The 16,989-nt window shown below is 53.8% G+C and overlaps 1 protein-coding gene across 4 annotated transcripts in view; it reads left to right on the top strand.

Annotated features, from left to right (window-relative positions):
• The window catches only part of TNRC6C (trinucleotide repeat containing adaptor 6C), a 146,853-nt gene extending 131,491 nt beyond the window's left edge, over window positions 1-15,362 (top strand). For all 4 annotated transcript variants that reach the window (XM_058702806.1, XM_058702804.1, XM_058702805.1 and 1 more), the window contains 7 exons: window positions 672-863; window positions 1,321-1,464; window positions 3,688-3,804; window positions 5,978-6,172; window positions 6,947-7,017; window positions 7,494-7,633; window positions 12,352-15,362. In XM_058702806.1, coding sequence (XP_058558789.1) covers window positions 672-863; window positions 1,321-1,464; window positions 3,688-3,804; window positions 5,978-6,172; window positions 6,947-7,017; window positions 7,494-7,633; window positions 12,352-12,712 — 1,220 coding nt within the window. In that variant the 3' untranslated portion in view covers window positions 12,713-15,362. The remainder of the gene's footprint in view (window positions 1-671; window positions 864-1,320; window positions 1,465-3,687; window positions 3,805-5,977; window positions 6,173-6,946; window positions 7,018-7,493; window positions 7,634-12,351) is intronic.
• The last annotated feature ends 1,627 nt before the right edge of the window (window positions 15,363-16,989 follow it).

Raw genomic sequence — 16,989 nt, 5'->3', positions numbered from 1 at the left:
ACAAGCGGGGGAGGGGAAGAGAGAGACAAAGACACAGGATCCAAAGCAGGCCCCAGGCTCCGAGCTGTCAGCACAGAGCCCGACGCGGGGCTCAAACTCCCAAACCGCGAGATCATGACCTGAGCCGGAGTCTGATGCTTAACCCACTGAGCCACCCAGGCGCCCCTGGAGCCTACAGCTCTTGATCTCAGGGTTGTGGCTTCAAGCCCCACGGTGGATGTAGAGATTACTTAAAAACAAAATCTTTAGGGGCACCTGTGTGGCGCAGTCGGTTGAGCATCCAACGTCAGCTCGGGTCATGATCTCATGGTTCGGGAGTTCAAGCCCCACGTCGGGCTCGCTGCTGTCAGCGCAGAGCCCGCTTCAGATCTACCTTCTGTCCCTGTCTCTTTTTGTCCCTCCCCGCCTTGCGCTGTCTCACAACTAAGTAAAATAAAATAAATTTTTAAAATGATAATTATAAAATAAAAACCTTAAAAAAACAAAACAATTTCAGTCTTTCACAGACGCACTGACCGAAATAGTCACTTATCCTTAGAGAGTGCTGGACAAATGGAGTGTGCTTGTTCCTGTACCTCTGAAAGGGACAGGGCCCGGCGCCCAGCCGCAAGGGCTCAGAGGCCCAAGAACGCCCTGTTCACTGGGCTCTTTGCTTCCCGCTGTCCTCACAGGTGCTATCCCCGGAGGCCTGAGCATCGGGCCTCCGGCTAAGTCCTCCATTGACGACTCCTATGGCCGGTACGATTTAATCCAGAACAGTGAGTCACCAGCCAGTCCTCCGGTAGCTGTTCCCCATAGCTGGTCACGTGCCAAATCTGACAGTGATAAAATCTCGAATGGCTCCAGCATCAACTGGCCCCCAGGTAAGAGCACACGAGACCTGCGTGCAGTGGCGGAGCAGAACTGCGCCAAGCCCCGGGAGAGCGACTCCGCCCCGGAGGAGCCGGGATCTGAGCCAAGAGTCCTGGAGGCGTGAGCTCCTGCTTTGGCTTTTCCACTGGAAATCCAGATTTGGGAAGTGGTTAGCCCCCAGCGCTTTCCTGAAGCCCCTTAGTTCAGTGGAAGGAGGATGGGCGCTGGGTTGCGTCCGGTCAAACGGTTGCTAGACTTCACACCTTCCGAACGCTCTCTGAACGGGGCAGCTACGGTGCCTGCTTCTAGCCGGTTCCCGAGGATTGATGATTCCCTGGAAGAAAGTCTAGGATGTGTCTCCTGTTTTGACTCATAGATTATAAGAATTTGCATAAATTCTCGTGAGGCGACGTGAAGGTGCTGTGATTCTCACGTGTCTTGATTTCCATTTCGTTTGGCATTTTCCAGAATTCCATCCTGGAGTCCCGTGGAAAGGACTTCAGAACATAGACCCTGAGAACGACCCCGACGTCACTCCTGGAAGTGTCCCCACCGGGCCCACCATCAATACCACCATACAGGACGTCAACCGCTACCTCCTCAAGAGTGGAGGTGAGGTGTCGGGTGCCGTGCGGGCCGTGAGGCAGGGATGCTGGGAGACGCGTTTATGTGCACTTCTCCCCACCCGGAGGTAGTGCTGAAGATGAAAATGGAGCCTGATTTCGACCAAGTGGGCTCCCTGGACTTATTAACGCACCGTTTTAGAGCACTATGTCGTGAAATGCCGATATTCAGGATTAAGCCTTTTAGTGAAAAAGTTCCCACTTAGGATCTATTTAAACTGCAGATGAATTGACCCCTTACTGCCCTATCTCCGTCCACTTCCTTCCACGAAGTCTGGTAAAAAAGACTAAAACCCGCCCCCCAGCACCATGTTCCCAGCAGAACTCAGGATGCTAGATTTTGGCACGCCCTGTGTCAGACGTTAGGATCCAGCAGGAGGAAGTGAGGAGCTGGCTGTGAAGTTGAAATCGTAAGTGTAGCTTCCGGGCGTGGTGCCGAGAAGGGCAGACGGCGCAGCTCCGGTGAAGTCGTGGCGTCACCGTCAGAATGGTGTGTGGGAATAGCCGGGCTGCCGTGGGTGCTCGTCCCCAATGAGGCCCCTCGGGTCGTTCCCAGAACATTAATTCAGTTTTCCTGCTGTGGGTGAGACTGTGGGAGAGGGGCAGTTCTTTTCAGCGGTTCCTTAAAGTGATGGGCTTCTAGGCGTTTCTGTGGTTTGGGTAGAAAACCAGAAGTTCAGATCCCGCTGTTCAGGGCTGTGCATCCCTCGTGCCTCGATGCAGCTTCTGCTTAGACCCTGCTGTTGGGGACAGAGGAATGGTACAGGGGACACGAAATGGAGCCTGTGTGAGACGGCAGGGGACAGGGAGAGGCACAAGCCGGAAGTCAGACTCTGCTCTCACAGCTCGTCACCCTGAGTGTGCGGCAGGGCTGTGTCTGAGCAGGAATGGCCATCAGTGTATTTTGAGGCTCGTGGCAGGTGTGAAGAGGGAGCACTGACCCGGGTATTGAAAGACCTCAGAAGGAGTCGAGGTGGCTTGGTGTAGCACAGAGCTTCTGCCATTGCCCCGTGGGTCCTCCAGTGGTCCATTGGCTGCTGAACGGCCCTTGGAGCACCGCGGGCGACACATGAGTGTGACGTGACAAAGGTGCCCTGCAGAAGTAGGTAAATTCTGAGGACAGGGCTAAGCAGCCGTCCTCCAGTCCGGAGTGGCTGAGGCGGAGGCAGACAGAGGAAAATCTAGAAGCCTCAGAAGTGTCGGCATCAGGATGAGATGAGAAAACCGAACCTCCAACTCCGGGATGAAGAATCAGGCAGCCGTCCAACCTGGGCACCTCGGAGCTTCCCGTGATGTGACTTTGGGGGGCGACTTCAGGGGGTGGTCAGTGGACGTTTCGAGTCTCAGGCAGCTCCCGCCAGGCTCCCCCTGCACGCGCCAGAGGACCCTCTCCTCTGCTCCTGGGCCCCTCGTGGTTTGCTCGTTGGGAGAAGGGAACCTACAGAACTCCTCTGTATGTAAATGGTTTGCATAGTCTGCCGCAGGGGGGACTGCCAGGGCCAGACCTGCTGAGCTAGTTCAGCAGCCGCCACCACCGCCACCCCAGGTGGGGCCCCAGGAAGGAAGGTCAGCCTGCAGAAGGAAATGTGGAAATGTGACAAGCCGATTGTGCTCATGTCCCCTCCCCGGTGGTGGTGCTCGGTGCTCGAGCAGGTATTGTCACACAAGGGCACCCAGCCCTCCAGCTCCCCACACGGCTCTCCACCACACGCCCGTGTCATGAGGGAGCGGGAGTGGGAGCGGCACGGACGGGAGCCAGAAGACACACGGAGACATTTGGAGTCGGAACGGAGTGCTGGTCTTTAATGGCCAAACGGATCACCAAGAACTTGGAGGGTTTTTTTAGTTTTGTGGGTATTGTTTGAGGTGTGAACAGCTGGAGACTGCCCGCACTGTTAGTTTTCTCCTACTTGGGGGGGAATCAGTGTGACCCCTTCCCACGCAGGCCGCTGTTCTCGACACCCTGCCGGTGATGCTCTTCTCTCGGGCCCTGACGCCCCGCGTACCCTCCGGAGCGCCCCGGCCTCTCCGCGTGGCTGCGGGACCCCACGTGGGGGGGCGAGCGTCGGCGGCCCGCCCTGGCCGCGGTCCTGGCCGCGTGTCGCTCACGCTGTCGGCCTCCCACCAAAGCCCCCTTGGGAGACCCCCCCTCCTGGTTGCCGGCGCTGTCACGCCGCTGGGCACCCTCTGAGCACCTCCTCTGCTCCTGCAGGGTCCTCCCCACCATCATCTCAGAGTGCCGCGCTGCCTTCCTCGAGTGCCTGGCCGCTCAGTGCCTCCGGCTACGGTCGCTCCTTCAGCAGCATCGCACCGGCGCCTAGCATCGCAGGTACGCTCCCGCTCTCCCCAGGCGGCACCGGCCGTCCCTGCTGTCCCTGCCGTCCCTGCCACTTGCCCGCTCGCTCCAGACACCCCAGGGCGCGCCATGGGGTGTGGCCAAAGGCGGGGAAGGCGGGGCCCGGGCACCTCCGCCCCCTTCCATGTGCGGTGGGCATGGGAACATGGCCTCTGCGGGGTGGTCGCAAAGGGCACGTGGTTGTGGGACGCGGTACACCCGTCACCTAAATGTACCTCCACCCTCCCTCCCCCGCAGCTACAGGACAGGGGGTGCACGGGGATTAGGGACACACGGGCGCAGCCGCTCAGACTTTGCCGTTACCTCTGCCATCACGGATGGAGGAAACGAGAGCGGGTCCCATCAAGTGTGGCTGCTTCTCGTCACTCGGATAAGCGCAGCGCCTGGATTATTCCTCTGTGACCCTAGACGCTTACGTCTTTGAAGTGAGCAGTTTCCTTCTAGGCTTACAGGAGAATTGAGAATTGTCTGCCATAAAAGCCTCAGGAGAATTTGTATCTGAAAACTTTAAGACAAGGAAGGCTATAACGAGATGTGGGTACACACGCTCACGGAATGTGTATCAGGTTTGTGAATAGAAAACTTACACAAGGAAGGTTTATTGCTTATAAACGTCTTCAAGTACGCTTCTGTATTCCTTCAAACCTTGTCGTCCAGACTTAGTTAAACTTACTTAAACCAGCGCCATAGGAATTCTTTTTGGTACTCGTACCTGAGGAAAAAAGTAGTTTTGCTATTATTTAGCATTTTTTCCCCTCACTCCGAAGTCTGTTTCTTCATTTTTTCAATTTTAATCCCAACGTAACAAACGTACAGTCTTCTGTTAGTTCCCGGTGCGCAATACAGTGATTCAACATACAGTTTAGCGTCTTATGAAAAAGCGTCCGGATTACTCTCTTCCTTCTAATGCTTATTCTTTCTGACATTTACAGAGATGTGTGTAGACCTTTAATGCTTCCAAAATCATTTAGCTGAAGAAAAGGGGCAGAATCAAATCATTTTCTCTGTATGAGGCAGTTTTAAAAAAATTTTTTTTTCAACGTTTTTTATTTATTTTGGGGACAGAGAGAGACAGAGCATGAACGGGGGAGGGGCAGAGAGAGAGGGAGACACAGAATCGGAAGCAGGCTCCAGGCTCCGAGCCATCAGCCCAGAGCCCAACGCGGGGCTCGAACTCACGGACCGCGAGATCGTGACCTGGCTGAAGTCGGACGCTTAACCGACTGCGCCACCCAGGCGCCCTGTATGAGGCAGTTTTTAGGGCATTTTTGTTTTTCTCATCAAGGACACCTTTGCTAAGATTAGCGTTTGTTTGTTTGTTTGTTTGTTTGTTTGAAGTCACAGTCAGTGCCAGTAGGCAGCGGTGGAGGGGAGCTGCACACACAGTCCATATCGGCCTGGTCACTGCCATGCTGTCCAGGGACCACGGCGACGCGACAACTCTGCCACCAGCACTTCCTGTCCTTGCCACACTGGGCGAGTGAGGCAGGCCCGGCCCTCGTCCGGGTGTCCGCACATCGCAGCCGAGCCCTGGGTGCAGGAGAAGCTGGGGCCGGGAGTCATTGCCAGTTTGGTTTTTTCTCCCGGAGAGCCTTAAAACACCCTTCCCCCAGCTGAGGTTCTAAGATGCCGAACACTCGGCCGCCAGCACCGGGGGGGCCACAAGCATCCGTGTGCGCAGTGCGGCCCTGCCAGCGGGTCTCGAAGCTGTGGGCGGTCAGGGCAGAGCCCTGGAAAGGGGCTGGTCCCTAAAGACGTAGCTTGAAGGATCTGCAGGTTAGGCTTTTGACCTCAATTAGTTTGTTACGTTACGAGCTCGTCCCAGTGGAATATGTTGGTAAATTAGCTTTAACATTGAACTACAGAAATGCCATTTTTTGGTGGCAAATCTGGTTCTGGCACATTTTGCAAATTAGTGTGAGAACCGGCGGGGTCTCTGCTGGGCACAGGCCGCCTGTGTTTCCGGGCAGAGATTCAAGAGCGAGCACACCCCGTGGTTCTCGGGTGGGGGTGCCTTAACTTGCTGTTCCTTGCTCGTGATGCTTCTGCCGCCGCCGGAGAGCACTTCGTGCGGTGCCCCACACCCTACGGTGACTTTTCTTCTCTGTCTCAAGAATGCCTGTGCTCCGTCTCTCTGCCTTTCTAGGTAAACTGTCAGACATTAAATCGACGTGGTCCTCTGGCCCTGCCTCCCACACGCAAGCCTCTCTGTCTCACGAACTGTGGAAGGTGCCCAGAAACACTACTGCACCCACGAGGCCGCCTCCAGGGTTAACCAATCCCAAGCCTTCCTCCACCTGGGGAGCCAGCCCCCTCGGCTGGACCAGCTCTTACTCCTCGGGTACGAATCCGTCCTCTGTGCAAGTGGGGTGGGGGTGGGGGAGCACGGGGGCTGTGCACCTGCTCCACTTACCCTTCAGGGAACGTGCCTGTCGCGTTGTCCCGGGACCCCTTCACAAGGACTGCTGTGACCCCGCCCCCCAGGTCCCAGGGCGGGCTGCGGAGGAGGCGCCCCAGACTCTTGGGGCGTGTCTGGGCCCGGCGCTCCGGCTGCCCTGATGTCGGCGTCTGCCCTGGGCCCCGGCGGTCACGGCGCCCCTCGAGGGGCCTCGCTGGGCCCGGGGAGGAAGCCCGTTCGTGCACAAGGGGCTCCGTTGCCACTTGCGTAGTTGCTTGTCCACAACATTCCTCTGGGGCAGGTGGCCTCCAGCGTGAGGCAGCTCCTGTATCCCGATGTGCCCTCCACCAGCTGTGCGGATGGGAGAAATGCGTGCACTGGGAGTTTTTAAGAAGCTGAGATTAGAACCCACCGCAGATAGTTTGGAAATGGCTGTCGGCCCCTTGAGAGCAGCCCGGTGGGTCTGCGGTACTAACAAGGGGGATTTCAGAGCGTTGATTCCAAGGAGCATGGGGGCCGAGGAGGAGTCCCTCGTCACACCTGCCCCCAGGAGTCTGCAGGGATCGTGGGCTTGGGTTCCTCAGAGCAAAACGACGGCGTGGGTTTTCAAAGGTTGAGAAAGGCTTAGAGCACGTGGCGGCGCTCTGGGCCACCAAGGGTTGGCAAGACGAGAAGCCTCCGGAGGCCGTGCTGACTGCTCTTCCCTGGCTCGTGCAGGTTCCGCGTGGAGCACCGACACCTCAGGAAGGACAAGCAGCTGGCTCGTTCTCCGCAACCTCACGCCCCAGGTACAGGCGCCTGCCGTGGGGGTCACCGTGCGGGGACCCCGCCGCCTGCCGGTCTCTGTGCCGGGGGCCCTCGTGTTCCTGGTGAACTGTGTATTTTTCAGGCTTAAGGACTCTACCCTTTAGACAGTTGCTTGCCTTTAATTACAGCCCCTCGAGAGCGATTTGTCCTGTGCTCACCTTTTCTGGGGTCAGGGGCCACAAGGCCACCAGGACCACGGGCTCTGTGCGATGTGCCCTGGCTGGGGGTGGGCGGGGAGGCCAGAACCAAAATGGGGTCTTTTCTTTCTCCTGATTTACTTAACTTATAGTGAAAATTACATGGTAAGTTACAAGGCATAAAAGGTAAAACCATAAAGTCGTATAGGACAGACATTCGCCCAGTGTTTAGTACACAGGGTGACGTACATTTCCTTTGAAGAATGTCACGGAAGAAGCCCCAGGAAGTGCGTTACTGCCCCCTTTGCTTCCTCAATCAGATCGACGGCTCTACCCTACGGACGCTGTGTTTGCAGCACGGGCCTCTCGTCACATTCCACCTGAACCTGACCCAAGGCAACGCCGTGGTCCGCTACAGCTCCAAGGAGGAGGCCGCCAAGGCCCAGAAGTCCCTGCACATGTACGTCTCTCGGCCGCCGCTCGGCTGCCCAATGGCTGCGGCCCCGGCAGCGGTGGGTTTGGGGGTCGTAGGTGTGTCTGGGGCTGCTGTGACAAAGCACGTGGGCACAGACGTCGATCGCCCCGGTTCTGTGGAGCACCCACACCTCAGGAAGATGTCGCAGGCTCCGTTCCTTCCGAGGCTCCTCTCTTCGGCCTGCAGACGGCTGCCTTGTCCCCGTGTCCTCACGTGGTCGCCTCTGAGTCTGAGCGTGTGTGTCCTGATTGCCCGTTCTTAGAAGGACACAGTCATAGTGGATGAGGCCCCATCTTCATCCCCACTTTATTTTTTTCTTTTAATTTTATCTTCAGTGTCTTTATTTTTTTTTTTTTTTTTTTATTTTTGGGACAGAGAGAGACAGAGCATGAACGGGGGAGGGGCAGAGAGAGAGAGGGAGACACAGAATCGGAAACAGGCTCCAGGCTCCGAGCCATCAGCCCAGAGCCTGACGCAGGGCTCGAACTCGCGGACCGGACCGCGAGATCGTGACCTGGCTGAAGTCGGATGCTTAACCGACTGCGCCACCCAGGCGCCCCAGTGTCTTTATTTTTGAAGGAGAGAGAGAGACAGAGCATGAGCGGGGGAGGAGCAGAGAGAGAGGGAGACACGGAATTCAAAGTAGGCTCCAGGCTCTCAGCTGTCAGCACAGAGCCCGAACCCACAAACTGCGAGGTCATGACCTGAGCCGAAGTCGGACGCTTAGCCGACTGAGCCACCCAGGCGCCCCTCATCCCCACTTGCAAGTCCCGTCTCCCAATACAGGCCTAGCCAAGGTGCTGGGGGTCAGGGCTCCAACAGAGGAATCTGGAGGGCCAGGCCCTAGCAGGGGTCCTGCTGCGGGGGTTGCTGTGGCCACACCCTCCACGAGGGAAAGCCCCTCCCCCCAAGAGAGAGCACGTAGGACACAGTAGGACACAGAAGGAAACGCTGTCTCCACCGGGTAGCCCCAGGCAGGTGACACATCCTAGCAGCCACCTCCCTCCCCCAATTACCGGATGCTCTTGGTAAGATGTGTGAATGGACCTGCTCAGTGACGTCACTGGAGCTGCAGGGCCCAGAAATTAGTCGTTCCCATTTTTAGCCCAGGATGTAAGTTAACAGATTCTAGATGATGCCCAAGTTGAGGGGCACCTTCACGTACCTCCTGAAGAATATGCTGTTACCGACACAGTATAGCTACTAAAGGTGTCAGATGAGGAAAGCAGCTCGTGACCTGGGGTTGGAAACAGCAGAAGCAAAACGCGAGCTGTGGGCTCTTTCCGGGTGACCTGTGACGCCCCCAGCTGCGCTTTTTTCTGTGAAAGCAGCACAGGAAGCCAGGGAGGTGGGCACAGGAAGGCGCGGGGTTGTTCCACTCACGTGACTGCTGTCCTGCTCCTTCTTTCTGTTGGTTTTGAGGGCTTGGGTGGCTTTTTCGAGCTGTAGTTGGCATACGGCGCTGCGTCCGTTTAAGGTGCACACGCGTGGATTTAACGCGTTCGTATCCTGCACGGGTGTGATCGCTGCGCGGCATTAGCTCACGCCTCCGCTGGCCCAGAATTACCATTTCGTGTTTGTCGCGAGCACGTTGCAGATCTGCCCTCTTAGCAGCTCTGGCGTGTCGAGTGTGGCCAGTTGTCGTCAGCGCGCAGTGTGTTAGGTCCTCAGGACTCACTCATCTCCTAACTGGAAGTCCATACCCTTGTGCCAACACCACCCCACTTCCCAGCCCTTGGCGACCCCCTTTCTACTCTCTGTGTCTGCCAGCGTGGATCTTTTAGACTCCGCACCCAAGCGAGATCACGCGGTATTTGTCTTTCCCTGACTTCCCTCCCTTCGCTTAAGGCCACCAGCGTCCGTGCGTGTTTGTCACAAATGGCGGGGTCTTCTTTCCCACAGCTGAGTGATATTCCATGGTGGGGGCAGGGGCTGTAAACCATCTTGCTCCGTTCATCCATTGACGGGCACTCAGGTTCTTTCCATATCTTGGTTACTTTGGACAATACTGCAGGAATGCTTTCCTTCGGATGTGTGGCCAGAAGTGAGATTGCCGGATCGTACGATTCTTCCGTTGTTAACTTTCTGAGAAACCTCTGTAGCGGCTGGACTAACTCACATTCGCCCAGCAGTACCAAAGGGCTCCCTATTCTCAGCATCCTTACCGACGGTTGTTATCTCTTGTCTCTTTGATGACAGCCATTCTGACAGGTGTGAGGTGATTTCTCATTGGGCTTTGATTTGCATTTCCCGGATGATGAGTGATGTGAATATTTTTCTCCATTCCGTAGTGTCTTTTCATTGGATTGACAGTTTCCTTTGCTGTGCAGAAGATTTTTAGTTTGATGCAGTCCTGCTTATTAACTTTTTTCTTTATTGCTTGTGCTTTTTTAAGTTTTGTTTATTTAAGTAATCTCTATACCCAACATGGGGCTCAGACTCACAACCTTGAGATCAAGAGTCGCACGCTCCACCGACTGAGTTAGCCGGCACCCCACGTGCTTTTAGTGTCATATCAAAAAATCATTGCCAGGGGGGCGCCTGGGTGGCTCACTTGGTTGAGCGTCTGACTCTTGATTTCGGCTCAGGTCATGATCTCACAGTTGGTGGCCTCGAGCCCCGTGTCCAGCTCCGCACTGACAGCACAGAGCCTTCTTGGGATTCTCTCGCCCGCTCTCTGTGCCCCTCTCCTCTGCTTGCACCCTTGCTCTTGCTCACTCTCTCTAAAATTAAAAAAAAAAAAAAAAGAAAGAAAGAAAGAAAAGAAAAAAAAATCATTGCCAAGACCAACGTCAAGGAGCTTTTTCCCTGTGTGTTCTCCCAGGAGTTTTACAGTTCCAGAATCTTACGTTTAAGTCTTGAATCCATTTCAAGTTAATTTTTGTGAGTGGCGTGAGATAGGCGTCCACTTTTCCTTGTTCTGCACGTGTTTTCCAGTTTTTCCAGCACATTTGTTGAAGAGACTATCCTTTCCCCTTTCCCCACTGAGTACTCTTGATGCCCTGGCCAAATACTAATCGATTGTCTACGTGGGGATCTATTTCTGGCTTTCTGTTCTGTTCCACTGGTCTGTGTGTCTGTGTCTGTCTGGGTGGTGGTGGTTGTTGTTGTTGTTGTTGTTGTTGTTGTTGTTGTTGTTGTTGATTGTTTTGGTTTTGTTACCATACTGATTTGAATACCGTAGCTTTTTAGTCTGGTTTGGAATCAGCAAGTGTGATGCCTCCTGCTATGTTACTCTTTCTCAGAATTGCTTTGGCCATTTGGAGTCTTTCGTGGTTCCATACAAACTTCCATGAAGAATGCCACTGGAGTTTTTATAGGGGACTACGGTATAGACGGCGTCGAGTCGTCGGGACTTTTAATAGTGTTGATTCTTCTGATGCGTGAACGAACGCAGGACATCCTTCCATTTGTACCTTCTTCGGTTTCTTTACTTAGAATTATTTTCGTTTTCATTGCACGAAAAGTGTTCACTTGCTTGCATAAATTTACTCCTAAGTGTTTTGTTGCTTTTGATGCTGGTGCAAATGAGGTTTTTTCTTTCCCTTTCAGGTGTTTCACTTTCAGTGTATACGAATGCACTTATTTTCTGTATGTTGGTTGTGTATCCTGCAACTTTACTGAATTCATCAGTAGTTTTTGGGTTGAGTCTTTCGAGTTTTCTCTACGTAAGATCACGTCATCTGCAAATAATGCCACTTTTATCCCTTCCATTCCAGTTCGGATGCCTTTTACTTCTTGGTCTTGCCCGATTACTCTGGCCGAGACTCCAGTCCTCTGTCGAAAAGACGTGGCAAGAGCAGGCATCCTTGTTTTGTTCCTGATCTTAGAGAAGATGCTTCCAGCCTCTCACCGCTGAGTATATTGGCTGTGTGTCTGTCTTGTGTGGGTGGCCTTTATTACCCGGAGGCGTGTCCCTTCTGTCCCCTGTCGTGGGGGGTCTTTGTCGTGAAAGGTCGTTGTGTTCGGTCAGATGCCATTTTCTGCATCTGCTGAGACGTTCGGATTTTGACCTTTGACTCCGTCAACGTGACACATCACACTTGTTGATCTGCGGGTGTCGAACCGTCGTTGCATCTCCGGGATAAATCCTACTTAATCACGATGTATGATCCTTTTAAAGTGCTGTTGAATTCAGTCTCCTAATGTGTTGAGAATGTTTACATCTGTGTTCGTCAGGAATACTGTTCTGTAGTTTCTTGCATCCTGGTCTGGTTTTGGGGTCAAGATGACACGGGCCTCATAAAACGAGGGTGGGAGCGTCCCCTTCTCTCGGTTTTTCTGAAGGCGTTTGAGAAGGATCGCTGTTGAATTCTAGGTAGAAATCCCCAGGAAAGCCATGTCGTGGTCCCGGGCTTTTCTGTCCTGGGAGGTCTTTGGTCACTGAGTCAGTCTCCTTGCTCATTATCGGTCTGTTGAGACTTTCTGTTTCCTCACGAGTCAGTCCTGCTAGGTTGTCTGTCTCCAGGGATTTGTCCGTCTCTTCTAGGCTGTCCCCAGTTTGTCGGCATGGGATCGTTCCCAGGAGTCTCTCCCGATCCCGCGTGTTTCTGTGGTGTCAGTCGTCGTGTCTCCTCTGTCATTTCCGATCTTACTGACTTGAGTCTTTGCGGTTCCGTTTCTTCGTCCGGCTGAAGCTCTGTCAAATTTCGTATCTTCCCAAGAGACCAGCTCTTAATTTTGTTGCCGTCCCGCCCTTTCAGGTGTGTTCTGGGAAACACCACCATCCTGGCCGAGTTTGCTGGCGAAGAAGAGGTAAATCGTTTCCTGGCCCAAGGCCAGGCGGTGCCGTCCACCTCCGGCTGGCAGTCGGGCACCGGGGCCGGCCAGGCGCGGCTGGGCGCCTCGGGCGGCTCCCACGGCCTGGTGCGGAGCGACACCGGCCACTGGAGCGCCCCGTGTCTGGCCGGCAAAGGGAGCAGCGACCTGCTGTGGGGCGGGGTCCCCCAGTACTCAAGCAGCCTCTGGGGCCCTCCCAGCAGTGACGACGGCAGGGTGATCGGGAGCCCCACCCCGCTGAACACCCTGCTGCCCGGCGACCTTCTCAGCGGGGAATCCATCTAGGACCGAGAGGACCCCACGGGCACCACAATCAGCAGCGCCGGGAAGAGAAGGCTGACCCTTTCCAGCCCGGGCGGCGCTGAGGACCCCGCTTGGCCCGGAGCAGCCCGGCAGCCCTTGAGTACCTCCGTCCAGTACTGGGGACGCACGTCCGCCGCGGTCCTTGCGAACTGTCCACAGGACAGTGCGGGCTGCGCTTGGTCAGTGTCACACGCTAATGACAGGATGTTCCTCATAGCTTTTTATTTTGTGTCGTCTTATGTTTGTATGGTGTGTCGTCATTTTGATTTTTTAAGTATAAAAGCTGCTTAGACTAGTTCTATCATGAAGGGCACTTTTCAGATCGTGGGCTGGAAAGGGTTATTTTATCAAGGGGGGGCGGGAGGGAGGGAGACGAGAAAGCCTATGTAAAACGAGCCTGTGACGATTATGCACATTACCAGAGGCGGCCCGTAGTCAGGGCGGCTGGTGTCCATCCCTGGGCACAGAGCGCGGGCCCCACGCGGCCGCCTGCGCTCTGCCCTCCGCTCCCACGGGCCCGCCTATGCACATTACCCTTGTTTCATTACTTTTTCCTGTCATTTTTTTTAATCCCAAAAAATATTTTTTAAAAGTTAAAAAAAAAAAAAAAAAAAAAAGACATATCGAACATGCAAATACTTGAATCCAGCAGGCCAACAAGGAGACGCGGGCGCTCGCCGCGTCCAGTTCTGCACTCCCAAGCTGACACCAGTGCGCAGAGACAGGCTCCAGGAAACATTTTTGAGTTCACAGCCTATGTGCGTGTGTGCGCGTGTGTGTGCGTGCGCGCGTGTGCGCACTCCTCTGTGTTTGTGTGTTAAGCGTGTGAGGATTTAACTGTGGGTTTTCCCTTTTATTCAGTATATGCTTTTTTTTTTTTTTTGGCGCATTGGTCCAACGTTTGTTACTATTATTAGCTTCTAACTTTGCACTGAGTGTCCCTGCTCTTCCTTTCGCTAATCCTATACGTTAAAGAGAATTCATAGGACAGGGCCGGTGACAATTCACGTGTAAATGTTTACTCAAGGACTCTGTTACTGCGTTTAAAAATTACAGTGTATATCTCTGGATAAATAATATGTATACCTACCTTTAGCAGCTTTTTATTGTGGACTAATGCAAGAGAATTATTACCAGAGTATTGCACCATGTTTCCATTTGGAATATAAAGCGAAAGAGAAAACAGCTGGTGCTGGACCGTGGCCATAGATACTGGTGAGAGCCACCGGCCCCGCACGAGGAGCGGGGCCAAGCACTTGGACCTGGGTGGTGACCGCTTTCGGAGGGGCCCGTGCTCAAGGGCTCCCACCTGTTTACAGACCCTTTTTTCTCCTTCAGACTTTAAAATTTAAAAAAAAAAAAAAAAAAAAAAAAAAAAAATTTTAAAAAGGAATTTAAAAAAAAAAAAAAGAAAAAAAGAAAAAAAAAGAGACTTCCGTGGTAAAGAAACCTATTTTCCGAATGCAGATTCGCTACTTCAGAGCTCTGGGATTGAACAAGTGTCGTCGCTTCCCTCCGGCCATCGTTGTGGACTGTCGAGTGTCCCCTTCGTCGAGGTGACGAGACGTTGTGGTCACTGTCTTGCACATGTGGACGCGCTCTCAGGAAAGCCAGGGTTCCCGAGGGGCAGCTCCACACCATTTCATGTATTTTGTAACCCGACTCCTAGCACTGAAGATGTTATTAAAAAACAAACAAAAAAATAAAAAGAAAGAAAAAAAAAGAAAAAAGGAAAAAAAAAAAAACCACAAAGAAGAAAAATACCTAATCTCTAATGTGTAGCAGTTACATATTTACCAAATAACGGACTCAAAAGAAATAGATGTTTGAAGAGTGCTTTATATATTAAAAATTGCTTTATGTTTTAAAAATGATCAATGTTTTGATTGTTTTGCAAGAAAGAAAGACAATGGAGTAACATACCCTCAAGTATGTTTTAAAAATATATGAACATTGTGCTCCCTGCCTGCTTGATCAGGAAACTTGTGCATTACATTTTTTTTAATTAGCTTTTTAATGGTTTTATCAAAACAAAACAAAAAAAGAACAAAAAACAAAAAATTAAAAAAAAAAAAATTAAAAAAAAAAGAAAGTCCTGCAAAATTGCAGATCGACAAAAGCTGGTTTTATAGAGGATCATGAACTATGCACAAACCGGGTTCAAGACTTGTTTTCTGAAGTTTAGTCGTGTATTTAGCTAAACAAACCTTCCTCAGAGTAAGTGCATCTCATTGCCGTTACCTGCGTCCTATGTATTTGGCGTACACGTTCTTACGCGTGTACGTCAAATATATGTGCGAGCGCGCGTGCGTGCATGCGTGTGCGTCCAGACAGCGGGCCGTGCTGCCGCCTAGCATCGGGTTGTAGAAAAACGGAGTTTTTAAAATTGGGGATGGAAGTGAAGACGCTTTATTTGTTTGTTTTTGTTTTTTGTTAATTTTTTTTTTTGACCTTTTCTTTTGAATTAAAGATGTCTGTAACTCTGAGATTAAAAAACAAGTTTGTGGCTCTTAATGTTTTTTCCTCATAGAATGTGATCGTTAAAGAACACGCACCGAGAGTTGCTTTCAAAAGGACAACGCTTTGTTGAATCTTAATAAATTGCAATTTTTTTCTTGGCTGTTCAAATAAATGTGTTTGTTTTTGTTTTTGTTTTTGTTTTTGTTTTCCCAGGGACAGGTATCCTCGCTTTTCACTTTATGTGCTGGGGGAGAGAGCGCGCCCCTCTCTGCCAGCCTCCGAGCTACGCGAGTAAGGAGACGGAGGCCCGGATGCCGGCTGGGTGGCGGATAATGTTCTCGTTTGTCTCGTACCTTTGCAGTTCGCCCTGAAGCCCCAGCACGGATGGTCGAGAGCCTGAGACGCAGCCAGGGCCTGCGGCCCCCCGGCCCCCGTGACCCGGTTTGGGCGTCAGAAATATTTGGACAGAAGCGCGTGATGGAGGAGGTCTTCTGTGTTTCCTAGACGTTTCCTCGTTTATCCCTGTAAAACAACCCAAAGTGAGCCGTGGAAGGTACCTGTCACGAAGCACTGTGCACGAGCAGAGCGGGAGTCCAGGCCCGGCCAGGACGCGTGGCTCGCTCTCGGTGCCGTACCCCCCTCCCGCGGCAGCCAAAAGGCGAACACTTCGCCCATTTTCTCGGGTCCGCGCCGAACACCGTGACCTTAGAACGGTTCCGGAAGCATCGGCGCCTCTCATCATCCGGACGGTGAAGACGGTGTCTGGGAGACCAGCCGGCACGTCCGCCGCCGTGACCGCTTGCCCAGAGACTGGCAGGACGACGCGCTGCCTCCACCCCGCTTCCGCGGCGGGAAGGCAGGCCCGCGGGCTCCTGGCCCCGCCCCACCTCTTCGGAAAGCTGCGCCGAGGGGCGCCGAGGGGCTCACGCTCCGTCCGAGAAGCGCAAGACCAGAAGGGATGGAAGCCGGGAGCGGGGCGGAGCGCACCCGGCACTCCCAACAGGCAGGTGCAGCGTCCAGGGTTTCTGCGAGAGCGCAAACTGGCAGCGCCTGCTCCCCAGGGCGACGGGCTCGGCGCCCCGAAAACATGCAGGGGTGCGCCAGGCTGGAGGTGGGGCCGCCCCGGGCCCGGGAGGCCGGATCGGATTTTAACGGGCTGCGGAAAGCTGGGGACGGCGCGGGTGACCCAACGTAAGCCCAGGTCGGGAGTGACTGCTCGTGGACCAGGAGTGGGCAGCGGGGGTCCTGGTGCCCAGAGTACAAGAGGAGGCTCGGCGTCTGGAATCGAGAAGAGGGTAGGTGCGGAGCTGCGCTTTTGAGAACGTCCTGGCAACACCTGGGGAGAATGGCGGACCACAGACGGGATGCCCGGTGGGTAGTAGCAGAGTCCGCAGAGAAGGGGCTGTTCCAACAGCCAGGAGGCCCGAAGAAGAGGCATCAGGGGGAGGGGGAGGGGCGACCACTGATTCTAGCGACCGAGAGGAGACCGGAGATGCCGAGCAGCTGAGCCCATGTTCATTGACCAGAGCGAAACGCAGAGCGGCATTTCAAGAAGATTCTTCCCTGCTGCAGTACGCTCGGGATGGATCGAGGGAAACCCCCAAGGAAGCATGACCCGAGTCATAATTAATTTGCCAGCTTTGTGCATCGCATCTCGGTGCAAACGCAGTTGATGAGCTCCCCTTGCGTGACGCTGTCTGACCAGGAACCGGATAAGTAGCAGGCCTGGCCGGCGCCCCGGTTTGGGAAACGGAAGCACGTTTCCCAACACCCCCTCCCTGGGCACTTCTGCCTTGGGC

Source organism: Neofelis nebulosa, chromosome 16 (assembly GCF_028018385.1).
Source record: "Neofelis nebulosa isolate mNeoNeb1 chromosome 16, mNeoNeb1.pri, whole genome shotgun sequence".
In the NCBI taxonomy this organism is placed as follows: Eukaryota; Metazoa; Chordata; class Mammalia; order Carnivora; family Felidae; genus Neofelis; species Neofelis nebulosa.
The sequence above is the reverse complement of the archived record's forward strand: the minus strand, read 5'-3'. Positions and strand labels throughout refer to the sequence as shown.